We start from the raw sequence: 17,593 nt of genomic DNA on the forward strand, positions 1-17,593 counted from the left end.
AAATACTGTGCATTGCTTTCCTTAACAATATGTCTGTGAGGGACCACCATAGATAAATCTTAAGTCTATTTATCCGTTTTCCACTAGTGGTATCTGTCCACTAGTAATGTTAGTGAGACCACACATTTTATTTATGTATACCAATGATCATTTATAAGACGCTAGAGGCTTTCTCTCACTTGCAACCAGGGTCAGATTCAGACTAGTGATCTAGAGATGAAAATTTGTGGATACTAATACCTTCACAGTCACTGATACTCCTGGTAGCAATCATCTTGACTTATTGAAATAAAGTAAGCAAAACATGGGACATGCTTACAAATACTTCAGGACTTAATATTAGAGTCCTGCACTGATACCAAATTTGTATCCGCAGCTGTATCTGTATCTGCAAAAATGAGCTGGGAATCTCCACATCTGCAGATGTGGATACCTGGGGATATAAAGTGGATGTCTGCAATTTTGCAGGCTTCTTGATACAAAATTTGTATCCGCATCTGCATCTGTATCCACAAAAATGAGCCATGGGATATAAAGTGTATATCTGTGGATATGCAGGACTCTAGTTAACAGGTCTAGAAGAAAGGAAGAATGAGATCTGCTAATTTATGTTCTATAATAAATGAACACATTTGCAAAAAGATTAAAAATGTGTTACAATAACTTCCAACATTTGCCCTGCAGTAAAAAGCTGTAAACTCAAAAGTACCTATACTTGGCTGGAAAGCATGTGTATCCTACCCACATTCAAAGATATATGGCCATAAACCCTAGTGAGAGAAGTTAATTACATGTATTTCTGTGTTGTATTTTCAATATTATTTGTATTATTTTTTCTGATGACAAGTCTAAGGGTTGGGGATGGGGAAACTAGTTACTGGTAGCATTACTCATATTTATAGAGCTGCTTAGAAAATACTTACTCTGTCAATGGAACATATATACTCTTCATTAAAAGACCCCTTTTTTTCTGGCTTGGGTGAAAAAATTTGCTTTCTGGTTTTCTAAATAAAAAGTTTAAAATATTGAAAAAAGTAGATGCTTTCTGCGAAAAATTTTGTTTTGTCAAAAACCCAATTTTTCATCCAAAAAGTTCAGACAGAAAAATTTCAACCAGCTCTACTTATAATAATATCCAAAGGAAAAGACGTCAATGCACTGATTATAGAGGTTAGCTAAAGAAAAAATTACTATGAGAAAATTCATCATGATGACCAATACTCATTGTTGCTTTGTATTCTACCTTGTGCCTGTATTCTTCTGTTGTCCTAAGTTGTACAATTAAATTCTAAGCATCCTGGGACAGGGACTTGTCTGTCTGCTTTGTGTTTGTACAAGCACCCAGCACAATGAGGTCTTGGTCCATGATTAGGACTCCTACACACTGTGGTAATATAAGTAAATAATAATACCATGTTGGTCAGATTTTTCAGTAGACTTGCATAGAAATATGCAAACAGCAATCGTGTACTGAGAAAACACTATCCTCTTTTGATAGGGGTAAAATTTCAATCACAAATAGAAAGTTGTTCAGTACTTACAATCAACAGCAAGCTTAGCAGCCGATTGTCCTCCAGTTGTCATCACCGAATAGGTTGCAGTGTCAGCTTTTGTAGCTTCATCTATGATCAGAGTGTGTTTTTTACCATCAACCTTAATTCGGTATCGAGATCTAGGTTCATTGGTCAGCTCCACGCCATTCTTAAACCTGATAGAGGATAATAAATATTGCCTTCTTAATGAAATTTACTACTGCTAATACTATATCAAGCAAGTTCTGCATGAATGACAATCCTGATGAGCTCAAGAGAAGTTTTTGTAGAATGTAGGGCAAGAGAAAAGATTTAAATGAACTCATTCACTAATGAATTCATCAAAACTAAAAGCATATTATTGCTGTCACAGGTTTAAAAACAGTATCTTCTGATATTTTCTAATTCCATTTCAGATTTATAATAAACATGGAAGATGATATTGCCCTTCACACTGCACTTTTCATTCCTAGGGAAAACAGCATCTACTCTGAGGCAGATGGAAGTGGCTTTACCATTTCACATTTGCATCCTCTTCAGACACTTCACAGGATAATTCTACTCTTTCACCAACATAAGTACTCAGGTCTTCCAGGGCCTTGGTCACCACCACTGGAGGCTCTGCGAAGAGGAAAAAAATATGGTTGTGTGTTTCAGAAACAGAAGTAAATGAAATAGAATCAATGTGTCACAAAAGAAAACAATTATATTTTTAAAATTCTAATGCCAATCATCTTCTTAAGATATTGGCTAAGATTTCATTTTTTTCTACTGGAAATCAATAAGAAGATGGCCTGTGCCCTAATAGCAGGTACCAGTTATTGCAAGATCCTGAGTCAGTTAAAATAAAAACCTACCTCTTCATTCATTTTACATACTGTGTCTCAACCTGAGTGGATTAAGTGAAGACCCACATTCCTACTTTCCTAGAAGCACTCCATTCCCCAGAGTATTTTCATTCATAATTTTTTCATTATACTCTGTGATTGAAATGGCATCATACTGAATCTTCATAAGCTATAACCACCCCTTCTTGTTTAAACTCAAGTCAACTGAATAAACAAGTGAGAATACAACCTTTTTACAACATTAATTTATAAGGACACTGACAACTCTGTGATAGGGATTTTAATTGCTAAGGTTTTAAATAGCTTTTTGACATATATGAAAGGGTTTTTCTTTCCCTCCAATCTTCTAATGCATCTTTAATCAAAAGGCTTCCTTTTTACTCAGTTTCCTGTCTGTACACCATTAGTACCATCAGTGATTCCAATATAAATGTTAACAGCACAAGTACAGGGAACCAACCACCAGTCCACATTCTTGGAGAGTCAGTGGCCTATATCTACAGCAGGGCAGATTGGTGTGTGATGATTTTTAAAAGTTTAGTTGGCTTGACCGTATTGAGTATCATCAAATCTCTGTGCTACTAGCAAGGCTAACACTGTACTCACTGGTCCCCAAAATAGGTTGCAGTCTATCTACAGGATCAGTTTCACAAGCTCCAATGTGCTGAAGTTACCTCTAAACCACTACGAGGTGGAAGGAAAGGTGAATCCGTAGGGTTGTCAAAGAGACAGAGTGAGATCACAGAGGATGGCAAGGGGAGGGCATACAGACACACACTGGGTCAGAGCCTCAGCTGACGTAAATCACCATTGTTCCAATAAATTGAGCTGTGCCGATTTACAACTATGAAGGTTCTGGCCTGCTCTTTTAAAACTAAAAAAGCAGGATGATGTACACTACCTCTTACAAACAGTTCTGTGGAGCATTTCTCATCACCAGCCGTCACATGATAGCGGGCGTCATCTGTCAATGTGCAGTTATTGATGAACAAAATTCGCTGATTACCTTTGTGTTCAAAGATGTACCTGTTTGAATGTCCACAGAGCAACCCAAAGTTAGCAGAGCTTGGTCTTTTTTGATGTTGTTCTGTTAACTACAAAATATTAAAGGGATTACTGTAAGAGGAAATCATATTTTGTGCCTGATTTTAGAGTGGATGGCCTGAAAGGTCTTTTCCGGCCTTAACAAGGATGGAGATGTAATAGTAAATACCCAGTAGCAAGAAAAGCTATAGGCTTGTTTGGCACCTAACTCCCTTGGGTCCCTTTGAAAACCCCAGCCACAATTATTTGGAACAATAATCATAACCGGATCTTGAAAATAACAGAACAAAGTGGGTATCTGAAGTCTGAGACCAGTTAAGGTGAAAGGAACCATAACAGGAACCACTAGGTTTCATCGTGACAGTCTTATTATGTTTTTGAGGTAGAATAATAGCTGAGGTGAAGAAGATACCACCATCGGTAGGTCAGATGGCTCAGGGAAGCCACAATGAGACATGGTGCATTCCATATTTATGTCACTGGTTCAGATTTGCCCAAATCAGTAATGATCAAAGCTTGTTAGCATTTGACACAGGTTCAGTAACCCGTGTGAAATGAGTTGATGGGTTCAGTTCAGCATCTGTTAAATGGGTGTCCAATCAGCCTGTGATAGAACTCTGAATTCGTCAAGGCAGTTTGAAGGATTAAAGAAAAGATACCTAGACTTTAAGTATGATGACCATCACTTAGTACTGGGCCTAATCCTGCACTAGTGAATATTGAGAACCATGACAGAAAGCTGCTCACTGGGTCCTTTGTACAGGGGTCTCTCTGGGTAGGTTCTTGGCAGGCTAGTGTGAGGCAGTATTCTGGGATTTTGACGTGAGTACATTTTACTGTTCCTTGGAGCAGGTTCACTGTGACCTTATCCATTGATAGATAGCATGAGATAGACCATCGCATGGTTCAGGAGCATTGGACATACACCTTTCCTCCCCTTTCTTCCCAATCACCACTCCCACAATTTATAGACACCCTTACTTCCCCAATTCTCCCTGAGGACATGACACATGGTCTGGTATTTACAGGCAGCCCTCTCTCCTCTGAATCACATTGCAAAACTGTGACAGAGAAATTCTGACCTTCTGTTTGCACAGAACTGGAGGGGAGAAAAAGACCATGACATTTCCTAATCCCTTAGGGTATGTCTACACTACCCCGCTAGTTCGAACTAGCGGGGTAATGTAGGCATACCGCACTTGCAAATGAAGCCCGGGATTTGAATTTCCCAGGCTTCATTTGCATAAGCGGGGCGCCACCATTTTTAAAACCCCGCTGGTTCGAACCCCGTGCAGCGCGGCTACTAGGAAGCCTAGTTCGAACTACCTAGTTCATGCCCCGTGTAGCCGCGCTGCACGGGGTTCGAACCAGCGGGGTTTAAAAAATGGCGGCGCCCCGCTTATGCAAATGAAGCCCGGGAAATTCAAATCCCGGGCTTCATTTGCAAGTGCGGTATGCCTACATTACCCTCCTAGTTCGAACTAGAAGGGTAGTGTAGACATACCCTTACAGATTTTAGGGAAGAGTATAGTTCTGGATTTCTGAAGATGCAGAGAACATTCTATATTAACACTGAAGCGTATTGTGAATTGGTCTTTGAACTATAGGTCACTGGCACTTTTAGGGTGCGTCTTCACAGCGCCAAATTTCAAAATAAACCGCTATTCCGAAACACTCCTTACTCCTAGTGGAACAAGTTTTACAGGGATGTCGGAATAGCGCCCCCGTTATTTTGAAAGATATTTCAAAATAAGGGGCATGCTGTCAAGACATGGAATAGCTATTTTGGGATACCAGAAGAATCCCGAAATAGCGCCGCAGTATAGACGTATCCTTACAGTGTGCATATGATTTAAATGTAGTTTGATTATGATAAACGGACCGGAAAAGAAGTTAGTGTTAGCTTGGTCACTTCAGAGCAGTAAATCTACATAAAACAAGACTGGGATCAAGGGAAGATTCAATGTGTTAATTTAGCAAGAAACTGAGTGTAGAATTTGTTATTAGATATGTTTAGTAAGAATCACTTACTTTGTACTTGGTCGTATTTCTTGTCCATTTTTATACCACTTGAGTTCCACTGTTGGATCTGCCAACTCCACCACAAACCTTACTTTACCTCCTTTATCCACTTGATATGCAGGATCCAGAATTTTGGAAAAAGCTGTTGCAGGATGTATGAAAAGAAGAAGAAAAACAAATGAAAATGTACAAGTTATAAGGACATCGCATAATGCAAAACCTAACTGGTATGATAAGAAGCCTGCTGAAAAGAATTATTTCAGGATAAAATGATGAATATACAGTACATAATATGGAGCCCGTTTATTGCTCACAGCTAATTTCAATGCAGTCAGTCTTGGTGTAACAGCAATTGCACTCATGGAGTATCTTTTGGAGAGCAGATTGTATTATATTGGTTACCACAGCTCCTTCAGGAACTAAAACGGTATGTGAATAAGGGATGGGTGTGTGTGTGTGCAAACACCTCCAGAAATGTCCCCTTGGGGAGATTTGCACATATTTCAAACTAATTTTCTAGAGACTATGAAAGCAAAGAAAGGGCTTTTGACTTAAAAAGGCTGCATTTAAACTGACTTTGAACCTTCTTTCTAAAGGGGGGAACTTCTCCCTTGCAAAAAGGTTGGAGAGACTTTGACTTACTGGGGCCCTATAGGATAGATAGGCAACCTCTGGTAAGGTTAGGAATTTCCTTTGTTTTTCATGTGATCTCCGTAATACTTTTACCATAAGAATAAATGTGCTTGCTTAGCAAGAGGTGTGTGTGGCGACTAGCTGCTAAGCAAACTGGTTTGCTGGGAATGCCACAGAGGAAGGCAGGACATTGTGCAGTTTTAAAACCGTCTCACAGAAGGAAGTGGCACAAGAGACAGGTGAAGGCTGAACACCCGCAATTTGACTTGGATCTCCAGGGGCAGACAATGAAGGTGAAGATATAAGTGCAATTACCATGAAACTGACAGTCAGTTCATAGTGTAGTTAATGTAAGAGGAAAAAGAAAGGTCTTTATTAAAGATCTGCCACAGTTATAGGTTTTCAGACCTTCTTACAAGTCTGCAAGAAAAAAAAACAGCTGCAGGAAAAACCTCATCAGTTATGCAGCCTCTCCCCAGGAAGTGGGAAAACAGGAAAGGCAACTAATCAGAGTTGCTGCAGGTGCTGAGCAACATTCTTGTCTTTTGACTTTTGGAGCAGTTAGAAGATGTAAATGCCTCATGTTTCCTGCTAGAAGATTCAAATGCCCTTGTAGGCAACAAAAATTATTAGGGGGTGGAACTGGTCCCATATGAAGAGAAATTCAAAAGACTGGGACTTTTTAGCTTAGAAAAGAGGAGGCTTGGGGGGAGGGGATATGATAGAGGTCTATAAAATCATGACTGGTGTGGAAAAAGTGAATAAGGAAACATTATTTACTTGTTCCCATAACATAAGAACTAGGGGTCACCAAATGAAATTAATAGGTAGCTGGTTTTAAACAAACCAAAGGAAGTTTTTCTTCATGCAGTACACAGTCAACCTGTGGAACTCCTATCCAGAGCGTGTTGTGAAGACCAGGACTTTAACAGGGTTCAATAAAGAACTAGATAAATTCATGGAGGCTAGGTCCATCAATGGACAAAAATTCACATAATACATCAGATTTCTCCTTCAACACTGGCATATAGTGATGGAGATGAGTAACTTCTTCCTGATCTCAGGAGTTTGATGGCTGACTTCTAACCAGAAGTAGAAATTTGATGTATTATGTGAATTTTTGTTCTAGTTTAGAGCAAGTTTTACTATTCTTGTTATCTATGCTCAATCCCTTTTTAAACCACACTAAAATCATCACTTCAATAATATCTTCTGTCAGTAAATTCCACAAATTAATTGAATGCTGTGTCTAAGAATCCAAAGTATTTCTTTTTCATTCATTTTAAAAGTGCTGCTCTTCATTTACATTGACTGTCCTCTTGTTTACATTTTATGAGAAGGTAAATAGGAGTGACAGAATGACTTTTCCTTTACTATTCATTATGCGTTTGTATGTTAGAAGAGTTCTACCATATTATAGTACAAAGGAATATGTTTAAAATCCAATTACTTTTAACGGCCAAGGGAAAAAATCAGATTTCTGTGTAAACAACAGTAGATATTTTTTAATTTCCAAGCAAGACTGAAGGAAGCAGAACCATTTATTTTACTTCTGGTGGTACTCAACATAGTTAAATAAATGAAGATTATTTCTGGATTTATTGGCCCAGAATATCTGGTGTGGCCAAACTGTGCTACATGAAGGACCGGAGAGATTGAGCAATGGTGGCCCTTATATCATCTTTCTATTCCCCCAGCACTGATACTAGCCAGGGTTTACTCAGTCTCTGACATAAGTTAGAGCACTTTAAAGACTGCTCTGACTTGCACCCATTTGCCAGTGGCCCTAATGGGCTGATCTAATAGATAGGCCCCACTGGAATACAAGAAGGCCTTGGCCATGCTCTTTTTCCCTGGGAATACATCCTGATCTGTGTTCTGGGAGGGAGATATCTTCTACACAGGAGGAATCCTCTAGGGAACCACTTGAGCAACACAAGTATCTGGAATGAATCGGAGTAGTGCCCCAGTATTACGAGCAAATGCCAGAATGTTACCTTGGACAGAATGCATGTACATATGTTGTGCTATTTGCATCGCCAAGCTTCTTGGGTGGGGAAGAGCACTCTTGAACCAGACTACCCTGCACACAAAGGAGTGTATGTGCACTAACCAGGATCCCAGTGAAGCTGAGCAAAGTTTCAAAATTAAGTTAAAAAATTAATGGCAAAAAGCACATAAAATATTTAATATTCCTAAACTTCAATAATCTACAATTTTACCCCTAGCAGAGAGATATACATTCTGCATTCCTTAACCAAGCAAAACTCCCTTGCAAGTCAGTGGGAACTGAGCTCAGTTAAGAACCACAATTTGGCAAACAGGGCATTAGTGTAAGTACCAAATGGGCATGTGGCTTTTATGTTAATCACTGTGAGCCAAAACCTGCCCCAGATTATTCGCTGTGCAGCCTGAATATTTCCCAGACTTGTGCTCTCTCAAGATGGTTCAGATGTAAGAAATCTTTTCCTTAGTCATACCTGCACTCTTCTTCTCTTCCCTACGCATGCGCTTCAGGCGTTTTAGCATGCCTCTCAGATCAGTGATACCATATTGAAATGCAATCTTCTCATAATCACTGGGTTTAGCGTTCTTCAAGAGATCCCACACATCTATTTCAGGCTCTTCCTCTTGTTTAATCTCCCTAACAGTAGAAAAAAAATGGATGTAGCATAGTTAACAAGATTTCAATTTCATTAGAAAAAAATAGACAAGTGAATATTAAATCTGAGATTAGAAAAGTTTTGGTTAAGGGTTGAAGATGTAAATCAAAATTTGGATTCACTTAGGCTATGTCTACACAGCAACATTATTTCAAAATAACTAGCGTTATTTTGAAATAACTAGTCCACGTCTACACAGCAGGCAGTTATTTCGAAATATTGTTGAAATACTTGAAGGACTTCTTACTCTGACTCCTGTAACCCTCATTGTATGAGCAGTAAGGGAAGTTTGGAGGAAGAATGCTCTATTTCGAAATAAATGCTGTGTAGACGCTCCCTATTTCGAAATAAGCTACGCAATTGACATAGCTCAATTTGCATAGCTTATTTCAAGTTAAGCTCTGCTGTGTAGGTGCACCCGTGGAAGGATAGACCCAAGTTATTGAGGTTAGTTCTGAATCCAAACTCTCTCTCAGTACATGGGATCACTGAATCAAGGGTTCTGCTTTTGTCTCTTATAGACAAATGGCTAACTATGAAATTCAGCTCCTGATCCAAACTTCTCCAAAGTGCCGGGGGAGTTTGGATCCAAGATTCTGGTTAGAGATGTTCAAGTATCAGCAGTCTGTGGTAAGTTTTACATTTGCCCATGAGGAAAAAATATTTGAAAATACAATATAAGGCGGCCTGATTGTGATCTCACATAAACCAGTTTCTCATTCTGCTGTAATTTCACTGACTTTAGTGAAGTCATGTGTGCTTCACCCCAACATAACTGAGCTCATTGTAGCATGTAAATTCTATAGTTATAAAAAGAGGCCTTTATTCTTTGAATGTAGACCCCGGTTCTGCAAGTGTTTCTTTTGGCAGGTGGGAGCACATACAGAACCTCATTGAAGTCAACAGGAGTCTGTGCAGGCATACGGGTACATATGTTGTCAGGAATTAGTCCATGCAGCTAAGTCTGGGACTGGCTAGCTCCGCTTCCCTAATAAGCAACAGAGAACATGTAGCTGAATCACACTTGGCTTGTAACAGATTCACCTAATTTACCAGATTGCCAGACTGGTTGAAGGAAACAAAAGCATTCACCCATGCCTGCATTAGATCCTGCTCCTGGTTTGGCTTCAGCCCTGCTCTGGTCTTGCCTCACTTCAGGTAACCCATCTCTGGCCTTCAGCTCCAATTCCTGGCTGATGACTTTGGGCTCTTTTCATGACTATCAAGTCCTGCTCCTTCACGAGGCTGGACTCCTGCTCTAATCACGAGATAGGACCACCCACATTCTATATTAAGTCTGCACAGCCAAAACCAAAAATGGGGTAGCTTCCTCTTCCAGGATGGATCCCACTGAAACTAACATCCCCTTGTTAGAGTTGGTAGATGCTTTGCAGAATTACAAACCCAGATTAGCATTCTGCAGGAGCAGAACATTGCCTTTATGCACTCAAGCCTTGCACCAAGGCTTAAAGAACAGAAGATTTATTTACCAGGCAGGTTTGATGGACACCATAGAAACTTCTGTGACTTTCTGAGCTGTTGTCAGCTCCTGTTTCTATTATGCCCACAAACTTGCACCACAGACTGATCCAGAGTGGGTGCGTCTCATCAGTTTGCTGACCAGGGAGATGCAGGTCTGGTCCTCTCCACTCCAGGGAAAAATCATGTATTTTCTTGGGCCAAAAGAAGAATTCTATCCAAGTCATGGAAATAATTGCTGATGATCCAAATCAAACATGTATGGCACAATCTGTGCTCCAAGCCCTGAGGCAGGCAGCCAACCAGTCAGCAATGACACTATGGAGTTTCAGTGCCTGGTGACAGACACCAAGTGGTACAAAGCTGCACAGTGCTGCTAATTCAGACTCCATCTGAGCTAAATGAAAGGCAAGCTTGTGTGGTCTGAATCTCCAGCCAGCTCGGATGCCGTTTTCACATTAACATAGACAATTGCCAGGGGAATGCCAACAGGAAAAGAAGTGCACCCCACAGCCTGAGCAACTGGACACAGCCTGAAGCCATCTCTCCAATGCAGAGAAAGAACATGGGGCATAAGGTCTATGCCTCTACTGCTGAGGCCCAAGATACTTTGCCTTGAGTTGAATGGCAAAGGGACGATCCATTTCTTAGTCGAGAATGTTGCAGCTCTGATAGAGGGATCTGGGAGAGGCTAGCATCTCTCCTTTGCTCCCATTCATGGCTCCTACAGTTCCCCTCAGGTACCTTGATGGCATCTAATGAATGCTCAATGGACCTCCATTATGACACCCACTAGTGAACAGTTCTCTCCTATCTTCAGACCCAGTCACAGAAGGTCAAACTTGGAGGTCACCAACCTTCAGGGTCTGCATAAGTCCTTTCAGTTTGGTATGGTCTATTTCCCATACTTTCCAACCATCTTGGCTTGTGACACACAATTCCCACCTCTTTTGGGGATCAAGCACCATTCCTTTTAATTCTAGAGACCAGTTGTGAGTTAGATGTTTTCCCTGGAGTGACTCCTAGTAAGTCCGACCCCAGGCAAGGACTTTCAAACAAGCGGACACAGCTTGAAGGTGTCCCTGTTGGACCCAATATCTTCCCTTGCAGCCTTAGGGGTCCCAACCAAGTATCGGGACTTCACAGACATTTTCAACAAGAAGGGTGTTGTTCTGACTTGTCACTGGTGCTATGCCACATTGACCAAGGTCATTCAGGCTTGCCATAAGCGACAAGGTCTGTTGTCCACCCCAGAACTTTAAATCCATCCGCACCACAGCTAATCTGGTCACTGATAGGTAGGTCCCTTCATGGTCATAGAACAGATCAACCTAGTGGCTTTCAAGAGACAGCTTACCAAGTCATTGACGATTATCCCATGTTCCATGCCTCCCTTCTCAAGCCATGCACAGAGATCCTGATTCTAGCCTGCTCCTATCCCCCAACAACACCCATATCCAGTGAGGGGCAAGACGAGTGTGTGGTTTGGAAAATCCCTGACTCCAGACCATTCTAAGGGAAAGTCTAATGCCTGGTTATTGGGAAGGGTATGGCCTGGCAGACCCATCCTGGGAACCAGAGGAAAACATTCACACAGCACATATATTATGAACTTTTCACTGGTTCCATCCTAAGAAACTGGGTCCAAGAGCCCCTACAAGGAGCCCTTGAAAGGAGCAACTGTCAGGAATCAAAGCTTGCAGCTGAGCCTGGGACTAGTGAGTTTCACCTCTCTATGAACAAACAAAAAAACTCTGAGCTGAATCATAGTTGGATTGCAGCAGAATCATCTGATTAGCTGGAGGAACCAACAGGTGCGCTCTCAAGCACTGCAGCAGCATTGGCCCAACAACTGCTCAGGACATTTGCCCACAGCTGCATTAGCTCATGCACCAACTTATTTTCAGCCCTGCCCTTGCCTTGACCCCAATCTTGCCCTTGCATTGCTTCACTCCAGGTTACCTGGTTCTGACCCTCTAGTCTGATTTCTGACTTTGGCTCTGACTCTTGCTTCTGCTATGTGGCCTCTGATTCTGATCCTCAGCTCAGATTAATGACTTCTGATTCTGACTCTTGACTATGGTAATCAAGCCTCTGACTCCAGCTCGGTTCCTGGGCTGGTATTCCTGGTGACAGTCTCCTGTTCTAACCTGTAGGCTGACTCTTGCTCCAGCCACTAGGCATGACACCCATGTCCCCCTCACTGACATCCATACTCCTCAAACTGCAGCACTGGGGTTAAACTTGGTACAAGCCTTGTATTATGGATTTCCACCAACACCTACACTCACGACACAAATATGTTGGCCTCTGTACTTACCATGATCTTTGGTAACAGGAAACATTTTAGTTCTGTTTGCTCAAGCTTTCAGGTTTCATATTAAATAAGCTAAGTACCATATTTATTGTATTTTGCGTCAAAGTCTATAGTTGAGCTAACAGAGTCTGCTATAAAAAGACCTAGTTAACCAGCTTGAAACTGACAAGCAGGGATAATGGTGACATTTGGATAAGATCATAATTTTGATGAAATCCACTGGTTACATTAAAAAAAGAAAGCTGCTAATATAATATAGGGACATCATTTATAGAGACTAACTACTTACTAAAAATGGTGTTTCAATGAGATTCCTCATGCATGAGGTCAGGTCAAAAGCAGCTTGCAAACATATTTAAAAGCTGACACCCACTACAGGGTAGAATTCTCATCTCATTGCACTGGCCATTAGCTGTGCAACTTCTATCAATGCTAACAAGAGTTTTACACACACACACACACACACACACACACACACACACACACACACACACACGATGATAATGTGCCTCCATTAAAATCAGGAAGGTGTTGAGTTTTACACACACACACACACACACACACACACACACACACACGATGATAATGTGCCTCCATTAAAATCAGGAAGGTGTTGAGAATGAGGATCAGCAGGACCAGAATTTCAGCTTATTAAAACAATTATTTCAGCCTCACTATACACTTTCTATGACTAATGAACAAATGTTGACATTTTGAACAAACATATTTTGTTCTGAGACTATCACATCTGTACCTATGGATAGTGGGCAAATTACAGTTATTATTTTCCAGACAGATCCGCTTTAAATTTTCTAGACCATGGTGTCATTCAAAATTTTTCCTGCAAGATGTGTACTTTGCTAAAAAATGTATTTTAAAGAAGTATAAATATTGAGTCTCTTTGAGACCTTGTGCCTTTTAGAATTTCATGGCATTACTAATCCATTGCTGTGATGAGACATAAGCACTCACACAGAATGTCATTAAGATGGCTTATTGGTTTGATTTCCCATCAGAGCATCACAAAATAAAAGAAAAAGCAGCATTCAGATGCAACAGGTACTTATGTATTGAATTTCAGCAACGCAAAAGTGGAGGCAAAACACTGGTTTTATCGATATAAAATCATTCTATTTAAAAACAGGTTTGTTTGGTTTTCCATTAACCACACAAGAGTTATACTGTGTCTCTATGGATATATATTTTTTAATCAAAGAAAATAAGAAATTAATTGTGTTACTGAAGTGATGCAATTTCACATTATCACAAAAACAAAGAAACCTGCTCCCATGCATTCCATACATTAGTATGAAAACCCTCCACAGAGAGTCAGAACTGTCACATTACTGTTGTTTCAGTAGGATAGTTAAATGAACACACATCAGATTGAAGTTCCTATTTAGGAATGAAGCAAGGATAAAAATTGGAGACCTGGTGGATATGAATCAATTCAAACAATACAAAAGGTTGGCGCCATGGATACTCTGCCTCTGGGTAATTTAGAAACTGGTCTTGGTTCTATCAGGTATTTTTATTGTAGGACAAAGTTTAACTATTTCAATACCCACCTTATTTTTATGACTCCCTATTATTATTATACTATCTAAGAGCTTCACAATCTTTCATGTATTTAGTAGCATGTGCTTTTTCCCAGTCAGAGATGAATGCTAGTAGAGATGAAGGGAAAATTCTCCCTTCAGTTCTGCATGCTCACCTCTTAGGCTGTTTCCAGACTCAGGGGTTTTTTCGGGAAAAGTAGCCTTTTTCTGAAAAAACTTCACCTGCGTCTAGACTGCAGCCGCATTCTTTCGAAATTAAATCGAAAGAACGCGGCTTTTCTTTCGATGGCGGTAAACCTCATTTCATGAGGAAGAACGCCTTCTTTCGAAAGTGCTTCTTTCGAAAGAAGGCGTTCTTGAATGTAAATAGGGCTTCTTCGAAAGAGAGCATCCAGACTCACTGGGTTCTTTCTTTTGAAAAAGCGGCTTGCTCTTTCGAAAGTTCCGCGTGCAGTCTAGATGCTGTCTTTCGAAAGAGGCTCTTTCGAAAGTATCTTTCGAAAGAGCCTCTTTCGAAAGAGGCTTGCAGTCTAGACATAGCCTTACTGACATCAATGGAAGTTGTACTATCCTATAACCAACAGCAATACTGGGTCCAAGATCTAGAAACCTAGAGGGCTGTGGCAGTCCTAACAGCATCCACACATTAAAAGCAGTCTTGAGGAGCAGATACCTAATTTTTTAGCTGCCATCACGTGAAGGAAAAAATCAAACTAACATTGAATACTTGTTGTTTATACACCTACAGGTTTGGTGTGCATATACGAACAGTTTAATGTTTGGTTATTAGAATTGCAAAGTCATGCAGCATATTATCTGAAAGCCAATTTCTCCTAATTTTTGTAAGAAGTTATCAAGTTTTACTTAAGACCTTATATTGTCTCAATAATATACTTGCCTATTTCTTGAATAACCTGTTTGTTGCTTTTTGGTCAGATGAAGAAAGAGCATGTAATGCTTACTAAATAATAATTTTACTGCATGCTCTAGCAGGAGCATGGGGAAAGGAAGAACAAAAGATTCATCGATCATCTAAAAATATCCTTCTTCCTACTTTGCACAAGTACTTTGAACTTTCCAGAACCCCCCCCCATGGAAATAACACATATATTTTGAAAGCATGGTATATATTTTCCAGTGTCAGGATGTTTGCTAAAAGTAATTTAAAGTGTGTCCAAAGGGGTCAGGTTAACCCCTCTAGTTTCTTTCTTTTACATCAGACTCAATTTTCCAGCCTGTTCATTCCTGCATAGGAAAAAAACACAAACACATGCAAAGACAAAATAAATTCTATTGATTTGTTCCATTAAGAAAGTGCAGCACAGCCTAAAATCTTTGACACACTTAAATCTGAAGTTTCTATCCTTCCTGATATAATTAGTTGAACTTTTGCATTTCATACTCTTGGAATTAAAAGTTAGGAATATCAGAAAAAAAGTGAGATCATAAAATTCTTGAGAAATGATTAATGCTAAACCTGACTGTGTATGAACCTAATGATTTCCAATCCACACCTGCTCACTTCATCACTTGGTTCTCACCTACGTTTCAGGAGACCACTAAAGTCAAGTTCTCCTGCATCCTCTTGTCCTTCACCGCTGTTGTTAATAAAAAAAAAAAAAAGATCAAATCTTTGTTTAATACAAAGAGACTTGAACAACACACATTGCAAACACTCTAGAAGTCTTGTATATGCAATACTGTCTAGGCACACAGATAATGGTATAAAATCAACACAAACTTGTATTCGTTTCCACGCAAGTTATGGTTCCATAACAAGCACTTGTGAAAAATAAACACAAAGGTTTGTATTGCTTGCTCTTATACTTTTAAGGCAAATTTTTGTTGATTGCATACATTAATTTGCTAAGATTTGTGTTATATTTTAGAACACAAATTCACTTAAGCTGGTCAACACAAAGGGCTTTGTTTTTGGGTTTGGGTAATATAGCTATGTAAAAAACAAAGGGCTTGTGCTGATCTCTGTTACAAATATAAAACAAAGATTTGCATTGTTGAGTGTGCTGCATTGAACAATGCTAGTGCATTCATACACTAGCTATCAAAGCATTACACTTAAGTTTAACCTCTATGTGTCAGCAAAGGGAGAAGTCAGACATAAAAAGAAAAACAATAGTTTGTACACTTTTAAGATGGATTTATAGCTTTTTAAAGATGCAGTCTTTTCTAGAAGGTCTTACACAAGAAATTTTTATTACAATATATATATATAGAAAAAACACTCTGTTATTGGAATGATGACAGTAAACATTAGGGCTGAAAACCTGGAACTATAGAAGTCAATGACAGTTAACTCAATGGCACTTATATTTCATCTTAGAGTGGGCATACAGAATTTTCAGAAGTATTTTTTTCTGTTGATACTGTGGTTGCTGCTGAGTCAGAGTATGGTATGTAATGGAACCCCTAGGAAAGAATTCACCTTGAAATTATATCCTGCTGAGCATGCATTTATCTCAATAGTTCATTATTTAATAGAAGTTACTATTTAATCACAATTATAAAGGATGTTTTCTTATCTAAGTTAACAAAGGACACTATTTTTCTGTCCAAAAACTATGTTCCCAAAATTTGTATTTCTGTTAAGAAAAATGTGTGCAGATTTAGAAAGTGTAAAGACTACATCATAACAATGGTTTTATTGCCTATTTTAGCTCAAATTCCATTAATGTGCAAGAAGATTGAGGATATAATGCTGTATACTAAAAACATATGCATTCCAGAAGTATTATTATATCATAAAGATGAATTTGACATGCATTTTTCTTTTTACAGTAACCTAATCCTGTCGCATTGAAGTCAGCTGGAATTTTGCCATTGATTTCAATGAGCGCAGGACTGGGCTCGCAGTAAATTTTGCATCCTAACTGATAACTGTTAGGCAACATACAGTAGGATATTTTAAAGAAACACAAAATAACATTTTAAAATTTCTTCTATAAAGAAATGGATAATATTTAGTGGCATCTTAAAAATGAAATGAAAAATGCATTCGGAAACACATTAAAAAACTTTAAAATACAAGATCTGTCTAATGAAGTAATTATTTTAATATCTATTTGTAAATGTTTGGATGTTTTCTACGACTCTGATGTTATCCATACACCTTCTATTTAAACAGACAGTCTTCGTTTGCAACGTGCTGGCTAAATCCAGCTTGTGTAATTATTTTCTGACTATCTACAGTTCCCATCTATTTTTAAATAAATAATGGGAGGCTCCACCCCCCTGCTTGCTACGTTCACCAATCCCCATCTCTGGGGGTAGGCTGCTCCGGCTCTCCTCCTGGCTGCTGGGCCAAGGCCAGGCCAGCCCCAGCTCTCTCCCCCCGACCACTGGGGAAAGGAGAGGATGGAGGAAGAGAGGGAGGAGGCAGGCAGGACGCAGAGTGACGTGATGACATCACTCTGTTGTCCGGCAGGAAACATTTTTTTAATATATATAGAGAGAGACAAGGTAGGTGAATGAGGTAATA

General features: G+C 39.6%; 1 protein-coding gene across 5 annotated transcripts in view; it reads right to left on the reverse strand.

The window, feature by feature from the left end:
* Positions 1–17,593, reverse strand: part of MYBPC1 (myosin binding protein C1) — a 111,495-nt gene that overhangs the window by 43,417 nt on the left and 50,485 nt on the right. For all 5 annotated transcript variants that reach the window (XM_006138047.5, XM_006138048.5, XM_075939289.2 and 2 more), the window contains 6 exons: positions 15,639–15,695; positions 8,560–8,723; positions 5,456–5,588; positions 3,282–3,406; positions 2,048–2,153; positions 1,542–1,708 (listed from right to left, as the gene is read on the reverse strand). In XM_006138047.5, the coding sequence (XP_006138109.3) occupies positions 1,542–1,708; positions 2,048–2,153; positions 3,282–3,406; positions 5,456–5,588; positions 8,560–8,723; positions 15,639–15,695 (752 nt within the window). The remainder of the gene's footprint in view (positions 1–1,541; positions 1,709–2,047; positions 2,154–3,281; positions 3,407–5,455; positions 5,589–8,559; positions 8,724–15,638; positions 15,696–17,593) is intronic.

The sequence above is a fragment of the Pelodiscus sinensis genome, chromosome 1, assembly GCF_052426305.1.
Source record: "Pelodiscus sinensis isolate ZL-2025 chromosome 1, ASM5242630v1, whole genome shotgun sequence".
NCBI classification, from domain to species: Eukaryota; Metazoa; Chordata; order Testudines; family Trionychidae; genus Pelodiscus; species Pelodiscus sinensis.